The sequence below is a fragment of the Arvicanthis niloticus genome, chromosome 9 (genome assembly GCF_011762505.2).
Source record: "Arvicanthis niloticus isolate mArvNil1 chromosome 9, mArvNil1.pat.X, whole genome shotgun sequence".
Taxonomy (NCBI): domain Eukaryota; kingdom Metazoa; phylum Chordata; class Mammalia; order Rodentia; family Muridae; genus Arvicanthis; species Arvicanthis niloticus.
The window spans coordinates 54,102,807-54,118,331 of NC_047666.1; the positions used below are offsets into that span (position 1 = coordinate 54,102,807).

Sequence of the window (15,525 nt, forward strand, 5' to 3'; positions counted from 1 at the left end):
CAGGCCTCCTGAACCTCATTTTCTCAACAGTGTTATTCTTCACTTGAGAAGCATGCAACCAAAAGCCCTAGCCTCCAAAGTGGAAATGCTCCTGTTCAGTCTGAACTGTGGCCAGTGAGAAGAGAGATGTTTGTAGTATTCTAATCAAGTCTTCACACTTCAAACTAGTTCAGTCTAGCTCTTCAGATCTGCTCATTGAAAATATCAAAAGCTGTTCTTAGTTGTAAATACTATCTCCTCTTTCCTCCATTTAGCCCCAAAACTCAGAGGTAATCTGGAATATAATTAATTCAATGGAGAATAACAAGAAAACAAGTAACACAAACAATTTACCACTGCTTCCACAAGGGACAATCATAAGATAAACAGGTATTGGGCAATTTCATTAAGAACCATCCCTGGGGGCTGGAGAAAGCTCAACTCTAGTAGACAATGGTTAGTTAACACTGGCTGCTCTTGCAGAGGAGCAGGGGCCATGATAATCTCTTCTGGGCAAAAAAGAGACATTGGTTTAGGAAAAAAGTCTGTTCTCTTTTGTTTCTCCAATCTTCTGACCTGGTTTTACATTTTAATAATGAAAATTAAGGAGCAGAGGAGAAGGCTCCGTCAGTGAAGACTTGCTTTCATTGCAAAGACGGAGGTTGTGGGTTTGATTCCCACACACATAAAAAAAGCCAGACATGGGGACACATATATAATCCTAGTGCTAGGGAGACAGGAGTAGACCAAACTCTGGAGCTTGCTGGTCAGCCCGCCTATCTTACACGGTAGATCCAAGGTTCATGGGAGAGATCCCGTTGTAAAGAGACAAGGTAGACAGCTCCTAAGGAGCAGCACCTGAAGGTGACCTTTAGCTTCCACGTGCCAGAGGTCTAACTATGAGAAATTTTATTATATCATAAAAACCCAACACTTAAAGTAACAGCTTACTGTATATAAAACTTAGGTTGAAAGTACACAGTACTTTAAACTTTAAAATATACTTAAGTACAGCAACTGTATATGGTAAACTTGTTGTAAGTTGCCATGATAAACATTTGAGCATCTGTAGAAAAAGCTCATATGATACTGTCAAGGAACTGTCTAAAATGTCTGTATCACACCAGTGGCTTTAACAATAATACCTAAAGGTGTGGCCATTGCAGGGTCACTGAGAAAGAAAAAGGGCAGAAATCTTTAGAATGGACTAACCTCTGGAGACATAATAAAACTTTAAAGTATTCAAAATGTAAATGAGTTCAATATACATTGTGACTTCTAGAGTTCCCCTTTCTTCAAATTCCACACTGGTTTCCTGCAGTCAGCTATATTTTCATTTTGTTAATTTTTTTCTCCAAATTGTTAATTCTGTAGCGTAGAAAGGTATTCAGATCTCAGTTTACAGCCTCTTGTTGTATTCAGTCCTGTTAGGAAGCTAAGATGTTGGAAACAGGTACCTCATTGCTGAACATTTACAAACTCAGGCACATTATGTTTCAGAAAAGTGTAAGTGTGTGTGTGTGTGTGTGTGTGTGTGTGAGAGAGAGAGAGAGAGAGAGAGAGAGAGAGAGAGAGAGAGAGAGAGAGAGAGAGAGAGAGAGAGACAAAGACAGAGAGAGAGAGAGAGAGACTGAGGATTGAACCTACAGCTTCTGCACACAATGCAAGTATCTATAACTGAGCTAAATTCTGTCAGGCCGCCCAGCTCTAGAAATATCTCTACTATTAGGAGTTAATGCAAATACTAGGTAAAGGCAATTGAAGTGTTTAGTGTTTCAATTCTGTCTTATGTTTCTGCCCGACACTGGCACTGATGGAGTGTAAGATGTAATTCTGATGGTGTCTCCCTGTCTCTTAAGGCTCTTCTAGGAATACTTTCCTTCATATCAGGCAGCTCATCCTGCACTACCATTCTTTTTCCTTTCTCACAGATTTATAATTTTTTATTTTCTTTTTCAAATTTATAATTTATAATTATGTGTTTGTAAATATGAGTGCAGACTTCCACTGTGGCCAGAGGTGCTAGGTTCTCCAGCTCTGGAGTTACAAGCAGTTGAGATTCACTTACTGCGAGTGCCTGGAACCAAACTTAGGTCCTTTGCAAGAGTATGCATTCTTACCTACTGTGCCATCTTTCCAGCTCAGGTACTAGCATTCGTAATAAAACACTGATAAATAAACTGACCTTTTATAACTTCAGAACAAACAAAGGATCTGCCAAGGTTTTAGGATTCAAGAATCAGAACAAACAGAAAAAGAGAGTAGAGATCACAGGCACAAATCTGCTAATAAATCCAGCATTTAAAATATCAAACTCCAGAGTGAAAAATCTGTTTGGAGCTTAAGTCCAACTGCTCACCAGCAAACAGTATTAATTTTAGAACTGGGGGGGGGGGGCACTCTAAAGAACTGGTTTTATTTTTTTTTTTAAAAAGCATTATCTTCTAGAAAGTATCTATGTATTGTTTATAAAACCGACCCATAGTAAATTCAATCTAATGGCTTACTTTTCTATTCAGAACTAAAGATGAAATGTGAACATGGTGGGGGGGGTGTTGCATAAAGCTGGATCATCTTCCTGTTTAGTTCATTACACAGTCCTGTGGTGTTGCTCTAAAGACGAAAATTAACAGAGTTGTACATACTGTTCATAACTGAGGAAACCATCATGTCACAGGAAAAGCCTTGAAAACAAGTAGCTCAATGATAAGAATCCTTTTATTAAAAGAAGAATGTGAGAAATATTTCAAACTGGCTTGAACTCAAATTCCCATTTGTTATGCATGCCTGGCATCCTCACATTTAACCCAAGCCTTTCCCAATCCATCAAGGCAAATGAAACTCTTTTGTTCGCTGAAGGAAATGCTTATTTTCCGGTAACTTTTTAGTCTGAAACACCGCAAACAATGTCTATTCTGCATGGAAACAGGGAAACAGGCCCCCATACCCGAGTGTTGGATGCTCTAGTATGATCCAATCATGACTTATATAGCCACACAAAACCCCTCGTATACTGCCCAAATAGCTATGAGTGAAACAAACAGCTAGGAAACATAACAGGATTCTCTATTATCTCAAATTCACTGTCTAAAAATAGCACATGCCCTGGCTGAGCTCTGCTGTGAGAAGTGCTAAGTTCCAGCAGCTCAGTCAGTTTCCTGTGTCTGCACAACCAGCCCCCCACCTTAAAGCTGTATAACTACAGGAATACGGAAGAGATTTATAAAGAGACAGATACACACACATATACAACATACGGTTTCCGAGGACAGTGACGGTTCCATGCTCGTGAGGAAGGAGGAAGAATATGCCGAGTAACCCCTGGGTTTCTCCCAGGTTTGAACATGCTGTACTGTGGCATGAGGTCAGCAGACTGCTCCAGCCCTGTGAGGCTGAATTCTACCCTGACAAAGCAGTATCACTGCAATATGAAGCAAGAGTACCCAGGGCATGTTGGCAGCTATACAGAATGGCTGTTCTAGAAAGTAATGGCAACTCCAAAACAAGAGCTCCATGCTGTCACATGAGATCATCTCCAGTCCAGTTAAGCAATGACATAAAAAACACCTTCAACATCGATCATAAACCGCTCACACTAGTAAAAGTTAGGAAAAATGTTCTCTTTGAAAAGGAAGCAGGGAATCTGAAGAACCCATTGATTCATTCAACTGATAGCACAAACATACTATTTGTCTGGATCCTGTGACTGACCTGAGGAGCTTTTAAACCCTCTCTGTCATTTTAATACAGAACAGGTGGAACATTCTGAAAACATATCTTTGGTAATGGATACATGCACTACACACCCATCACACACACACACACACACACACACACACACACACACACACACACACGGACTGAAGGTATGCCTAATAATTTCATTTTTCACATCTGCCCAATTTCACATATACCATTTTTTCTTAGTTCACCAAAAATGTATCTGAGTGTGGAGGTGAGGATATGGGAGCGTGCTCACCTAGAATTCCTAAGACTCTGGGATCAGTCCCAGCACAGTATAAATAGGCATGGTGGAATAACCCTCCAATCCCAACACTGGAGAGGGGGCAAGAGGATAAGAGGATCATAAATTCAAGGTCATTCCTTGGCTACATATGGAATTTTAGATCAGCCTGGTGTACATGAGACTGTCTCAAACAAAAAAGTTATCTACTTTATCTTTAGTGAGTCTATCACTCTACTGAGGTGACCATGTATATAGGGTTACTCCTGGTTCATTTCACAATCCGGCTATTTCATGGAAAGTGTGGTAATAGCCCATTTCTTTTTGGACATTAGGAACTTATGCATACATGTGTGTGGAGGTCAGAAGTCAATGACATTGGTTGCCTTCCTCAAATGTTCTCCACTTTTTAGTGTCTTTCACCAAACTGGGAGCTCACAGATTTAGTTAGACTGGATGACCAGCAAATACCAGGAATCCTCTCATCTCTTCTTCCCTAGTACTGCTATTGTAAATGTGCCACTGCACCTGGTTTTTTATATGGGTTCTGGGGATCCTTGAGCTTGGTCTTTGGAAGAGTTTACAGGCTGAGCCACATCCTTAGCTCTGCATCCACTTTTTTTTTTTTTTTTTTTTAAATACAGGGTTTCATTATGAAGCCCTGGTTATCCTGGAACTCACTATATAAACCAGGCTGGCCTTGAACTCACAGCAATTCACCTCCACCTGCTTCCCAAATGTTGAGATTGAAGAGGTTCACTACCATGTCTGGTTTTCTACCTAATTTTGACATGACTTACTATGATTTTTAAGGTCAACTTACCCCCTAATTTGTTTTAATTAGAGAATAGATTTTAAGTCACTTTTTAAACTTTTAGTTTTGTGACCATTGACAGGCAGGGCCTACCTGGATGAACATTTTACAGATATTCAGGGTAGTACGTATTCTGTTGTTTCACACATTCTAGAATCTAGTTCAGAGCAGATGCTCAGCTCTTCTTGACCTTTCCTTACTTCCTGCCTACTGGGTTTTATAAATCACTGAGACCAGTCATCTGTGTTATCAGTCTGTGGAATGATTGACCTTTTCAGGGCTACTGGCTTCCTTTCATAGTTCTGTAGCTCTGGTGTTAAGACATTTAATGTTAGCCGGGCGGTGGTGGCACACGCCTTTAATCCCAGCACTTGGGAGGCAGAGGCAGGAGGATTTCTGAGTTCGAGGCCAGCCTGGTCTACCGAGTGAGTTCCAGGACAGCCAAGGCTATACAGAGAAACCCTGTCTCGAAAAACCAAAAAAAAAAAAAAAAAAAAAAAAAAAAAAAAAAAAGACATTTGATGTTAATGTCAGTGTTATCTTGGTCTTTTTCTTATTCCTTGTGAGTTGGTGATTTTATTACTATTTTATATGTCTGTCTACTTTGTACTGTATTCTAGATACTGAGATTACTGTTGTAAAAATCTAGGCAATGGTAAGTGCATATAAAGAATAACACTGTTATCTCAGTGGAGACAACCTAGCTGTCCTCAGTTTAGATTTTCCCGCCAGCCTTCTGTAGACTGTGTTCCAACTTGAACTAAGTGTCAAAGTCTTTGCAATGCTAAGCAGATCTGCTCCACTTGTACACCAAGCCCTATCACCAGTCTGGTACCTAGCCATGGTCTAAGCCACATTTTGCTTCTCAAAGCCTGTTTGGGGCCAAATTATGCACGAATAGCATATGAACACATAGGCAAGTTGAATGGCTAGTGAAAAAAATTTAAGGAGTTTACTTTCCAACTTTCCTGCAAATCTAATCTCCTCAGTACTTTCTGGGTAAATGGGGTTCTCCTTGTCTAGTCAGAAGGCTGAGAATCCTCTTCTCCCAGCCACATAATCTCTAGAGAGTGACTGTGTTTGGAGGTGAGCAGCTTAGTGGAGGAAGCAGACAGGGTTCATTTTGACCTCTTAGGACCCCTTTCCACTATCAGAGAGAATGGTTTCCACCCTCAGGTTCCTGCTATACTTCAGTCTAGTGTTACTATACAACTGTGTGAGATTTTTGGCATGAGAGAAAAGAAACAGAAAAAAGAAGTACAAGGCAGTTCTGTGCTTCTTCTGAGTATTCTAATGCTTTTTCCTTTTCCTTCAGTTTGAACTTAGGGCTTCTCTTTTTATTTTCTCTACTCACAGTGAGGCCCCCTTATGGGTTGTGACAAAAATCTTGAAGATATGGGGAGATGATAAATTCAGTCCTGATTCTCTAAGAAACGACCATCCCTCATCAAAGGTAGCTTGTCCACTAAGGACCAACAGTCCCTCTATCACCTTGTAAAATTTGTTTCAAATCTGTCTCTCTCTCTCTCAATCTCTCTCTCAGACAGAGTCTTACTAGGAAGTCCTGACTATCCTCCAGTTCATAGAGATCTGCATGCCTGTTTCCCAAGTGCTGGGATTAAAGACATGAGATACTAAGCCTAGCCCTTATGCAAATATTTTCATCTCTCTCACCAGGTAAAACTTGTCTCTCCCCACCTGCCCCCTTCCAGGAACTGAATAGTATGGTGCAGCTCACCTCCCTTCCTCCTTTCCTTCATTTCCTTTTATTAACTCTTTTAAAACTAGCCAATTTCAAGACTGTAAAGCCAGACAACAGGGAAAAGACACAGTCTCCACCACATTCCTGCATTAGAATGAAACCAAGTATACTTCTTGTCTCGTGTGCTTGTTAGCCTAGACTGGAGCATCATTTCTGTGACAAGAAATTACCTTTACAGCATAAATCAATGTTTTCAAATAACTGTTTTATGGTAAGTGCTCGAGATTCTGTCTTTAAAAAAAAAAAAAAAAGGGATCAACGATGTGACTCAATGATGCTTATCTAGCAAACCTAAGGCCCTGAGTTCTATTCTCAGCAGTGCAAAAACAAACAAAATTATTGAGCATGACCTTTAATTGCAGCACTTAGGAGGTGGAGGTAAAGGCAGGCAGATTTCTGAATGTAACCAAACATCAGTTTGGTCTACACAGTAAGTGGTAGGACAGTCAGGGCTACATAATAAGAACCTGTCTAAAAAACAAAACAGCCACAACAACAAAAACAAAAACAAAAACAAAAACAACCAACTAAACAAAAAGACATATACAACGCAATGAGGTATAGAACACTTGGTATGCAGTATGCTATGGTTCCTGTGCTCACAGAATGTCCTGTTCTGTAATCTAGCCTTTTGGTTTTAAATATACATCAGGCAGTCCCTTCAGGTGGGAATCCAAACAGGAGGTACTGTTGTCATAGAAGGTATCAGGACCTCCATTAGTGCAGTTCCCCTGGGCTTTGCTTCTAGGATAGGATGTGGAGCAGGGAGGCATACCCTGACCCTGGTAGACTTCTGGTTTTTGATTATTACAGGGGTTAGGTGGGCTGGGGGAGAACATGGCATTGTTGTGGAGGTTACAGCATAACTAGCAGGACTCTAATTTCTCCTTCCACCTTGAATTCAGGTTGCTCTGACTGATGGCCTTTGTTTACCTGCTGAACCATCTGGTCCAGCCCACTCCATCCTTAAGTTTTTAACAAAGTATAACAAAATGTTTTAAAAAAATAACAAAAAAAGAAAAATTTAAAAAGAAAAAAAAAAAGCTTCATAGAAAAAAGCTTACTAACTTGGCATATAAAGAAAATCTTTTTAAATACCTGTAAAAATTCTCTCTCATTCTCTCTCTCTCTCTCTCTCTCTCTCTCTCTCTCTCTCTCTCTCTTTCTTTCAGACTAGGTCTCTACATAGTACTGGTTATCCTAGAGCTGACTACAAGGTCTCTACATAGTACTGGCTATCCTAGAGCTGACTATGTAGACCAGGCTGAATTTATAGATTCTCCTGCCTCTGCCTCTGGAGTGCTGGGATTAAAGGTGGTGGGTGAGCTACCACTCTCAGAATGTATGTGGGTTTTAAGTGTTATTATTAAAGAAGAAAAAAAAGTCTATAAAGTAAAATGACTCATAATAAGCTAAGGTTAGATTATTACTGAAGAAAAAAATGTCATGTGTCCTAAGAACAGGACATTACAGAAATTTATAGTCCTTTAGTCAATGCACTTCATTCCCTGACTCACCTAGAGCAACTTTTAGTTAGTCCTACCAGCTTCTTCATGTGAAGTGTCTAATACAAGAATGAAATCACAAAACCCAGAAACAACAAGGAAAACCCCTTTTACCTGCTATTTAATCATAACTTCTATGCTTACACCACTGTGCTACAATTGAATTCAGCTCAGTCACCTGCTGGCAGGGAAGACAGCAAAGCCGGATCTTATGTCCCAGCCTAAGCACTAGGCTGAAACACCTAGGCTTCTGACATTCAGGCTCACAAGCTCACATTTCCTGACAGGTCAGTTATCAGCTGGAGGGTGGGGGTGGGGGACAGAGCTTCTGTCCTGGAGGCTGGGAAGCAGAGGGAAAGCAAGCCTGTAGCCAGCTCCTTCCGCCTTGCCTTTTATTCCATCTAGGCCTCAAGCTGAGGGGTGGTACAGTCACAATAAGGGTATGACACCCTGCCTTCCTCAATCCTTTAGCAACACCTCCAGACATACTTAGAGGTGTACTTTACTAATCTCCTGGGTACTTCTCAATTTAACTAAGTTGACAGTTCAGATGGATGCCCATAATACACAGAAAAGTGGTATTGATGAAAAAAAAAAAAAAAACCTTAGAATAGAAAACTACCTCTAAAGAATTTGAACAGATCAAGCAAGGAGTAGCACATAAAAGTAAACTTGATATCAAGCAAATACTGTAAAAAGCTTGGCCACTGTTATGTGTTATGTTATTTTCTTTATTTTTATGCTTAAAATATTTATATCACAAGAAACAAAAAGGAAACCCTATACAGCTTATGTGCTACTTATGCTGCTAGCACCCAATGGAGAGCTCAGTACCTGTTTGGCCTTTGCAGGGCCCTGGGTTGAATCCCTAGCAGAGCAAAAGCACATCAACAACCCCAATATTCTGACGCTGTCTTAGTCAAGAATATGCATACATACTGTTAAACCTGTGGATCTCTGTGCCCACCACTCAAATGTTGATGATCAGCCCTTGTCCTCCATCTTGACAAGTGACTTCTTAACCAACTTCAGAAACAGAATCAGTGCCCTTATGAAAGACTTCTTGCAACTCTCTTGTGTCTTCTCCCACATGAGGATACAACAAGAAAGCACCATCCAAAAGGGAACAGGCCATCCACAAAAATTAATCTGCTGGTACCTTGATCTTGGGACTCCAAAACTGTGGGAAATCAAATCCCTGGGTATAAATTACCCAGTGCAAAATATTTACAAATACACACGAGAGCTGATGATGTGGTCCAGTGGTTGTTTGCCTAGCATGGTATATATAAGACCTCGGAGTCGATCCCTAGCACCACAAACAAAAGAAAAGCCAAAAACACACACGCAAAAGCAAAAATCCCTGGAGACTGGTGATGGCACACACCTCTAATCCCAGCATTTGAAAGTCTAAGACCAGTCTTACATAGCAAGATTCTGTCTCCAAAAGACAAACAGTGATGACAACTGAATAGAAATTACAGTTTCAATGAACAGATTAAAATCATCCATATGAGATGTGTGGTCTCAGTGACCACTGACAACAGCCCACTGTTTCAAAGGCTTGGAGCCAACTGGTATATGTCCCACACTCTACAGGGCAGGAGAAAAAAACTAGTAAGCTTCAGGCCTTCATTTTTTTCTTCGGAGCCAGGAGTTTTGAACAACAGTTGGTTCCTTAATTCCAAAGCTGTGTTTCAAAAAGTGCGTCTCTGCTCATGCACTTCAGGACTAGAAATCTGGAGTCAGCTTTTGTATATTATTACATAATTTTGTTGCATGTTATTACACAATTCTGTTGTAATAACTGGCAAATTATTAATTCACATTCTACTTTATTTCCAAAAAATGATTTTAAGCTAAGTTACAAAGTTTATGTGTGATGTTTCCACAGGCTAGTAGCTACAACACCTGGTAGGTGGAAAGATTATTGCACATATGAGGTTAGCCTGGGCTATAAAGACTCTTTTTCAAACAAAACAAAAACAAGTTTATGTGCATTTAAAAGCTCAGTAAGAAATATGATTTAAGACCAAAAAATAAAGGAGAGTGGTAGAGGCCCTAGGTTCGGTCCTCAGCTCTCTGGGGGGGGGAGAGGGGACAGGGAGGGGAGAAGAAAGATAACTAAACTACACAGACTGATATAAACTAAAGTTAATACAACTGAGTACTTTGGGCTTTTTTTCTGGCAACATCAGTCTTTACTATTAATTTTTTGTTAGCTGTTAAAAAGGTATTAGAGAATTCATCAGAAACTTAAATGAAGCAAGAAATATGTATGTAGATGAATGTGTAAGAAAAATCTTAACAATGATTTTATAAAAGATAGGAATGCATCTTTCATAGATGATTCTTATTTATGTCTATAAAGTAAAGCAAGGGCTTGCTGCACAATCAGGGTGCAGTGGCTAGATTCTTATATTCAATACAGGAACCAGCCAAAACCTGCAGCTTTTTGGTAATCTTACTTGATACTGGGAAACAGTCTAAGTGACAGACAGTCCATATACCTCTTTGCATAATGGTTTCAAATGTCAGAGTTTAATCTGGGTTTTTAACAGAAGATGGTCAACACAAGATTGAATTCATTGAGGGCAATAGCAAGGAACTATGTAGTAACAGCTAAGGATCCTATCCCCGTCCCCCACCCCCCATTTTAGTTCTTTATCACATAACAGGTCCACTGCTGTGTTGATGAGGTATTCAAAGAAAGAAGGATTTAGAAAACTATTCAGTCCTCCTACTTCTGGGAAGCTGAGTAAAATAAAAACAAAAGCAAAGTCAGGTCTCTGTGATCTCCAAACTTCCTTACTTGGTCTTCATGTGATTCAAATCTCTCATGTTGAGAACAGGCTCAATTATATACCAGTTACCTTTCCTACTCCATTCTTAAATCTCAGATCTACTCTCTTAGACCATTTATAGAGGGTTCCATGGAGAAACTGGAAGGTGATCAGAATTAGTGTTCAAAGTCCTGGGTGTCTCTGTGCCAGTGAACATACCAGTATCTCTGAGAGCTAAACTCCATCAAAGAGCAGCAGTTCTACCACCTGATAACTTCAAGTCACCAGCAATGGATACAGCACAGTGACTGATGCCTGACCTTTGCACTTGGTACAAAAGAGAAACAGCACAGGACAGATGAAGGAATAAAAGTGGGTATGGTCTTTATTAACTCTTTTTCTGGTGTATCTGTTTAGTTTATATTCCCAGACAATGTTGCCCAGCTCCCAGGAAATCTCAACTATTGGAAGAAGTAGTATGCAATGACCACTAACATAGTTTATTCCAAGTACCCATGAGTATGAAATAAAAATCAAGATTGTTGGTTTAGTAGTAGAGCATTTGCCTAGTATGAACGAGGCCCTAGGTTAGATTCCCAACACCAAAACAATAAAAGCAGGAATGCTGAAAAAAATGTACTTTCAGGATAAAGTGACTGTTCCAAGATCAAAGCTTCATTACAAAGTACTGAAAAGATGCTTAGAGAATTAACCACAGGAAGGCTGAGAAAGGCTTAAATGAGTGTGAGCATCAGGTCTGTCTTAGCTTCTTGGTTAGCTGAGATGTGAGCAAGCAGCTGCCAAATGCTTGTACTGCCATGGAACCAGCCATACACTGACATGACCCATCATGAAAGATTGCCAAGTACTCAAATCAAACAAACAGTGACAATAGTCTACTCCTGCGCCACAGAACATAACATAAAACACTATTCTTGCAACCAATTTCTGGTGACCCAGAATTAGGCAAACAAAACAAAACAAAAACCAACAAAACTCTATAAAGAAGCTGCAAAACTTCAGAAAACTGAAGATCAAGCAACATCTGAAGAATGACTTAGGGAAAAAGAGAAAAAGAGCTTTTCTGCAGGAGCTGGAAGAGTTAGAATTCTGTAAAGACATAGAAAGTGATGGGGTTACCAAGAAACAGCAAAGACAAATCTGTCACACCCTAGTTCATGGAATCTCTCTGTGCTTTTGTGTAATATATTTGTCTACAGTTTTAAGCACTTATTCAAGATTCTATGTATGTGAGATGTTATTGATGCCTATTAAAGTGACTTTACATCCTTATATCAGGATATAAGGAAATGTGACACACAAATTTTAAAATAACTGACAGACTGAAAGACACAAAATTTTAGTACAGAATGGTATTTACTACACAGACAAAAATATATGTTCAATTTAAACAGGAGTATGAATATAAGACTTCTAAGAAATGACCTCTTCGTACTTCAAAGCCATGTCTGTCATCCCCCAAGCTTTACTCCTCAGCTTCCAGTACTTACCTCTTCTGCCCACTGTGACTTCATCACCTCACTGATTCTGTCTTTCCTTTGATTTAAAGAAATGCAGAGTTTCCAGTGTACAACTGGATAAGTTCTATGTGACTGTACTTCCAAGCTCAGCTCTTCTAGGCCTTACAGATTAATCACATAGGGTACCTTTGACCTTATGAACACAGGGCACTGTTCCACCTTACCTCTGAGATCACTAACCAAGCTCTTATATATCTAATAATCTTTGTTTTGGTTTTCTTTTTCTTTTTTTTTTTTTTTTGTTTTTTGTTTTTTTGAGACAGGGTTTCTCTGTATAGCCTTGGCTGTCCTGGAACTCACTAGGTAGACCAGGCTGGCCTTGAACTCAGAAATCCACCTGCCTCTGCCTCCCAAGTGCTGGGATTAAAGGCGTGTGCCACCACTGCCCGGCTCCCTTTTTATTTTTATTTTTGAAATAAGGTCTGACTATATACTCCTGGCTGGCTGGCCTAGAACTTACTAGGCCATTCTGGCCTCCAGCTCACAGAAATTCATCTGCCTCTTCTGGGTTTAAAGACATGAGCCACCACACCTGGCCTCTTGTTTTTAAGTGAATACCAAAATACCTACTGGGAGACAGAGATTCTTGATAGGAACTGAGTCTCTCATAAAGAGTCACCTCTTGGTGCTAGAGAGATTTTTTTTTTTTTTTTTTTTTTTTCCTGCACTCCAACATACTCATGCCACTGCCTCTACAGTTACATACATACATACATACATACATACATACATACATCACCATCATTATGTCCACCTTAAAAACAGTTTACCTCTTTATTATATGTAGCAGATCAAGGATGCATACATATTATAGTTGGTATATAAAATTGTTTAACTTGTCTGTTTAACTCTTTTCTGACAAGAAAAAAAAACTTGGGTTAGGAAAGTAACTCAAAGGTAGTGCACTTACCTAGCACACGTCAAGTTCTGAGTTTGATTCCTACCTAGCACCACATTTAAAGAAAATCTTGACTCATATCTTTAAAAACAAAGTTAAACATGATTGAGAGGCATTTGTGGGTTCAGTTCATAAGCTTTAAGATCATCATTTAACACCCATAGCCTCCTTGTTATCTATCTTCTAATTTGAGTTAAAAAGAAAACCTGTTATATAAAATCAAAGCCTTTCTTTGCATGTTGGTAGTTTCATTTGCCAAGATGCATATGTTTTCCAAAAAAGCAGGCACAGCCATGAAGACTCTTAATGAAACTGTCCACAGTAAAAGAACTCTTAAGCTCCAAAGGCATCAAAGAGCAAGGATTTAAAATAATTTTTAAAAGTCATTATTCAAGTTTTCTGGGTCTGGAGGTACAAACCAGTTATTTCAGCACTCAGGACACAGAAACAAAAACGATCATAAATTCAAAGTCAACTCCAATTAGAGTGAGGCCAGTCTGTTACATGGAATCTTACTTCAAAAACCAAAAAACCAACCTAACAACAGCAACAACATCAACAATAAACTCCAAAACAAAAAAATCCAAGTTTTTACACAGATTCACTTTCACTAATACTATTCTATGTGCCATACTAGGCACAAAAGTAATGTTTAAGTGTTGTAAGACACAAGAGCCCTACAGCTTCACCCTGTAGGTTTAATACTGTGAGGTTTAACAGCTTTGCTAGTAAATCAAGGGAACAGATGGAACCAGTGACAAGGAGGATGGTTGGTCACAGAGTTTTTAGAACATGAAATCATTTTATGTTGAAAGAACACATTTATCTTCACAATTTTCTACAGAAAATAAAAGTGAGTGCAACAATAACACACATCTCCATATAGAGTTTAATGGGCTGGAGGTTTAGCTCCATGCAAGTCCCTGGATTCTACTCTGTGGGTTTTATATACAGTGAACATAATCCTCCTAACAGTCCTAGGTCATGACTATCACCACAGTCCTCAACTCAAAGATAAAACTTTGAGGACAGAAAATGCACTCAGGGTAACAGATGACAGGGGTCAAAGAAGGAATTCCAAAACTAGGTTTTTCATTGTATAAAGCCCATGTGTACTTTTAATGATAATTTTGTTAAAATTTTTAGAGCACATCAAGAATTATTATTACAGAAACTAAAATTCACATTTCAGAAAGTGAAACAACTTTATCTCTATGATGTAACAAAGAGAATGCATTTTCTCAGAAAATAGTACATTGTTATGTGCTGAATGACATGAAGATTCCATATGTCCATGCAATATAATAGATCTTCTAATTTAAGAGCACAAAAATCCAGACAAACACAACAGAAGAGTATGTGCTTACAGCTTTGACACGTATTCATGTTTGGAAACTCACTGTACTCTTTGGCTTGTATGAAGAGATTACAAAGCACCTCGTCGTCATATCCACCACCCAATCAGCAGTCTCTCTTTCAAGTGCATAGTCAGAAGACTAGGGGGAAGCTTCTCAGCATAGCCCTGAAGAGCAACCTCTGCTAAAGCAGCTCCGACTTCTTTAGCCTAGCTGTTTCTACAAGAACCCTTGGACTCAGAGCAAATGCCGATGGGAAATGTGCTCATCTACAGCTGTGGTGTGCAGTCCCCTAGGGTAAAGTTGCTAGACACTGGATCCTCAGGGGTTTAACCCTCCATCCACATCCCTGCCTCAGCTGAGAAGAAGAAAAAGAAGTATCCTGGAGAAGATAAAATAGATATATAGTCTTAAAATTTATTTTTGAAAATATGTAGACTCCTGTACAATATGAAATATTATCAATCCTGGTCTAAAACTCTTTGTTTCTGTTAATGCACTTGATAGCGGGCTAAGTCATTTATACACTGCTTCAACTTGTGTACTTGTGTAAGAGGTGCTTTCCCATAGAGATGTTGGAAGGCTTGAAAAAAGGGGTCAATATTGAGAATGTAGAAATAATTACCTTATCATTGTTTTTAGGATTAGAGAAAGTCACACTAGTTTAATTCTCATATTTATTTAGTGTGTATGTATGCAAACATTGCATGAGTGGAGGTCAGAAGACAATTTGTGGGAGACTGTTCTATCTTTCTACTACTTAAATTCCAGAAATCAAACTCAGATTGTCACTTGGTGGCAAGCACCTTTACTCACTGAGCCATTTCACTAGCCCTATTTTTTAGTTCTCAGTACTTGATCCCTTTGAATTCTTTTCCAGTGTGGAGAGCAAGGTTCAGTTCTGGTCAATATTATCTCATCAGT

General features: G+C 39.3%; 1 protein-coding gene across 10 annotated transcripts in view; it reads right to left on the minus strand.

Moving 5' to 3' along the window:
• Nucleotides 1-15,525, minus strand: part of Tmcc1 (transmembrane and coiled-coil domain family 1) — a 176,091-nt gene that overhangs the window by 49,079 nt on the left and 111,487 nt on the right. The window contains exon 1 of one of the 10 annotated variants that reach the window (XM_076940330.1): nt 14,647-14,812. The exons of 5 other annotated variants lie outside the window; for them this stretch is intronic. In XM_076940330.1, the coding sequence (XP_076796445.1) occupies nt 14,647-14,694 (48 nt within the window). In that variant the 5' untranslated portion in view covers nt 14,695-14,812. Of the gene's footprint in view, nt 1-2,486; nt 2,556-3,221; nt 3,395-12,318; nt 12,394-14,646; nt 14,813-15,525 lie in introns of those variants that run through there. 4 more of the 10 variants (XM_076940333.1, XM_034511595.2, XM_076940331.1 and 1 more) reach the window with 4 other exon arrangements.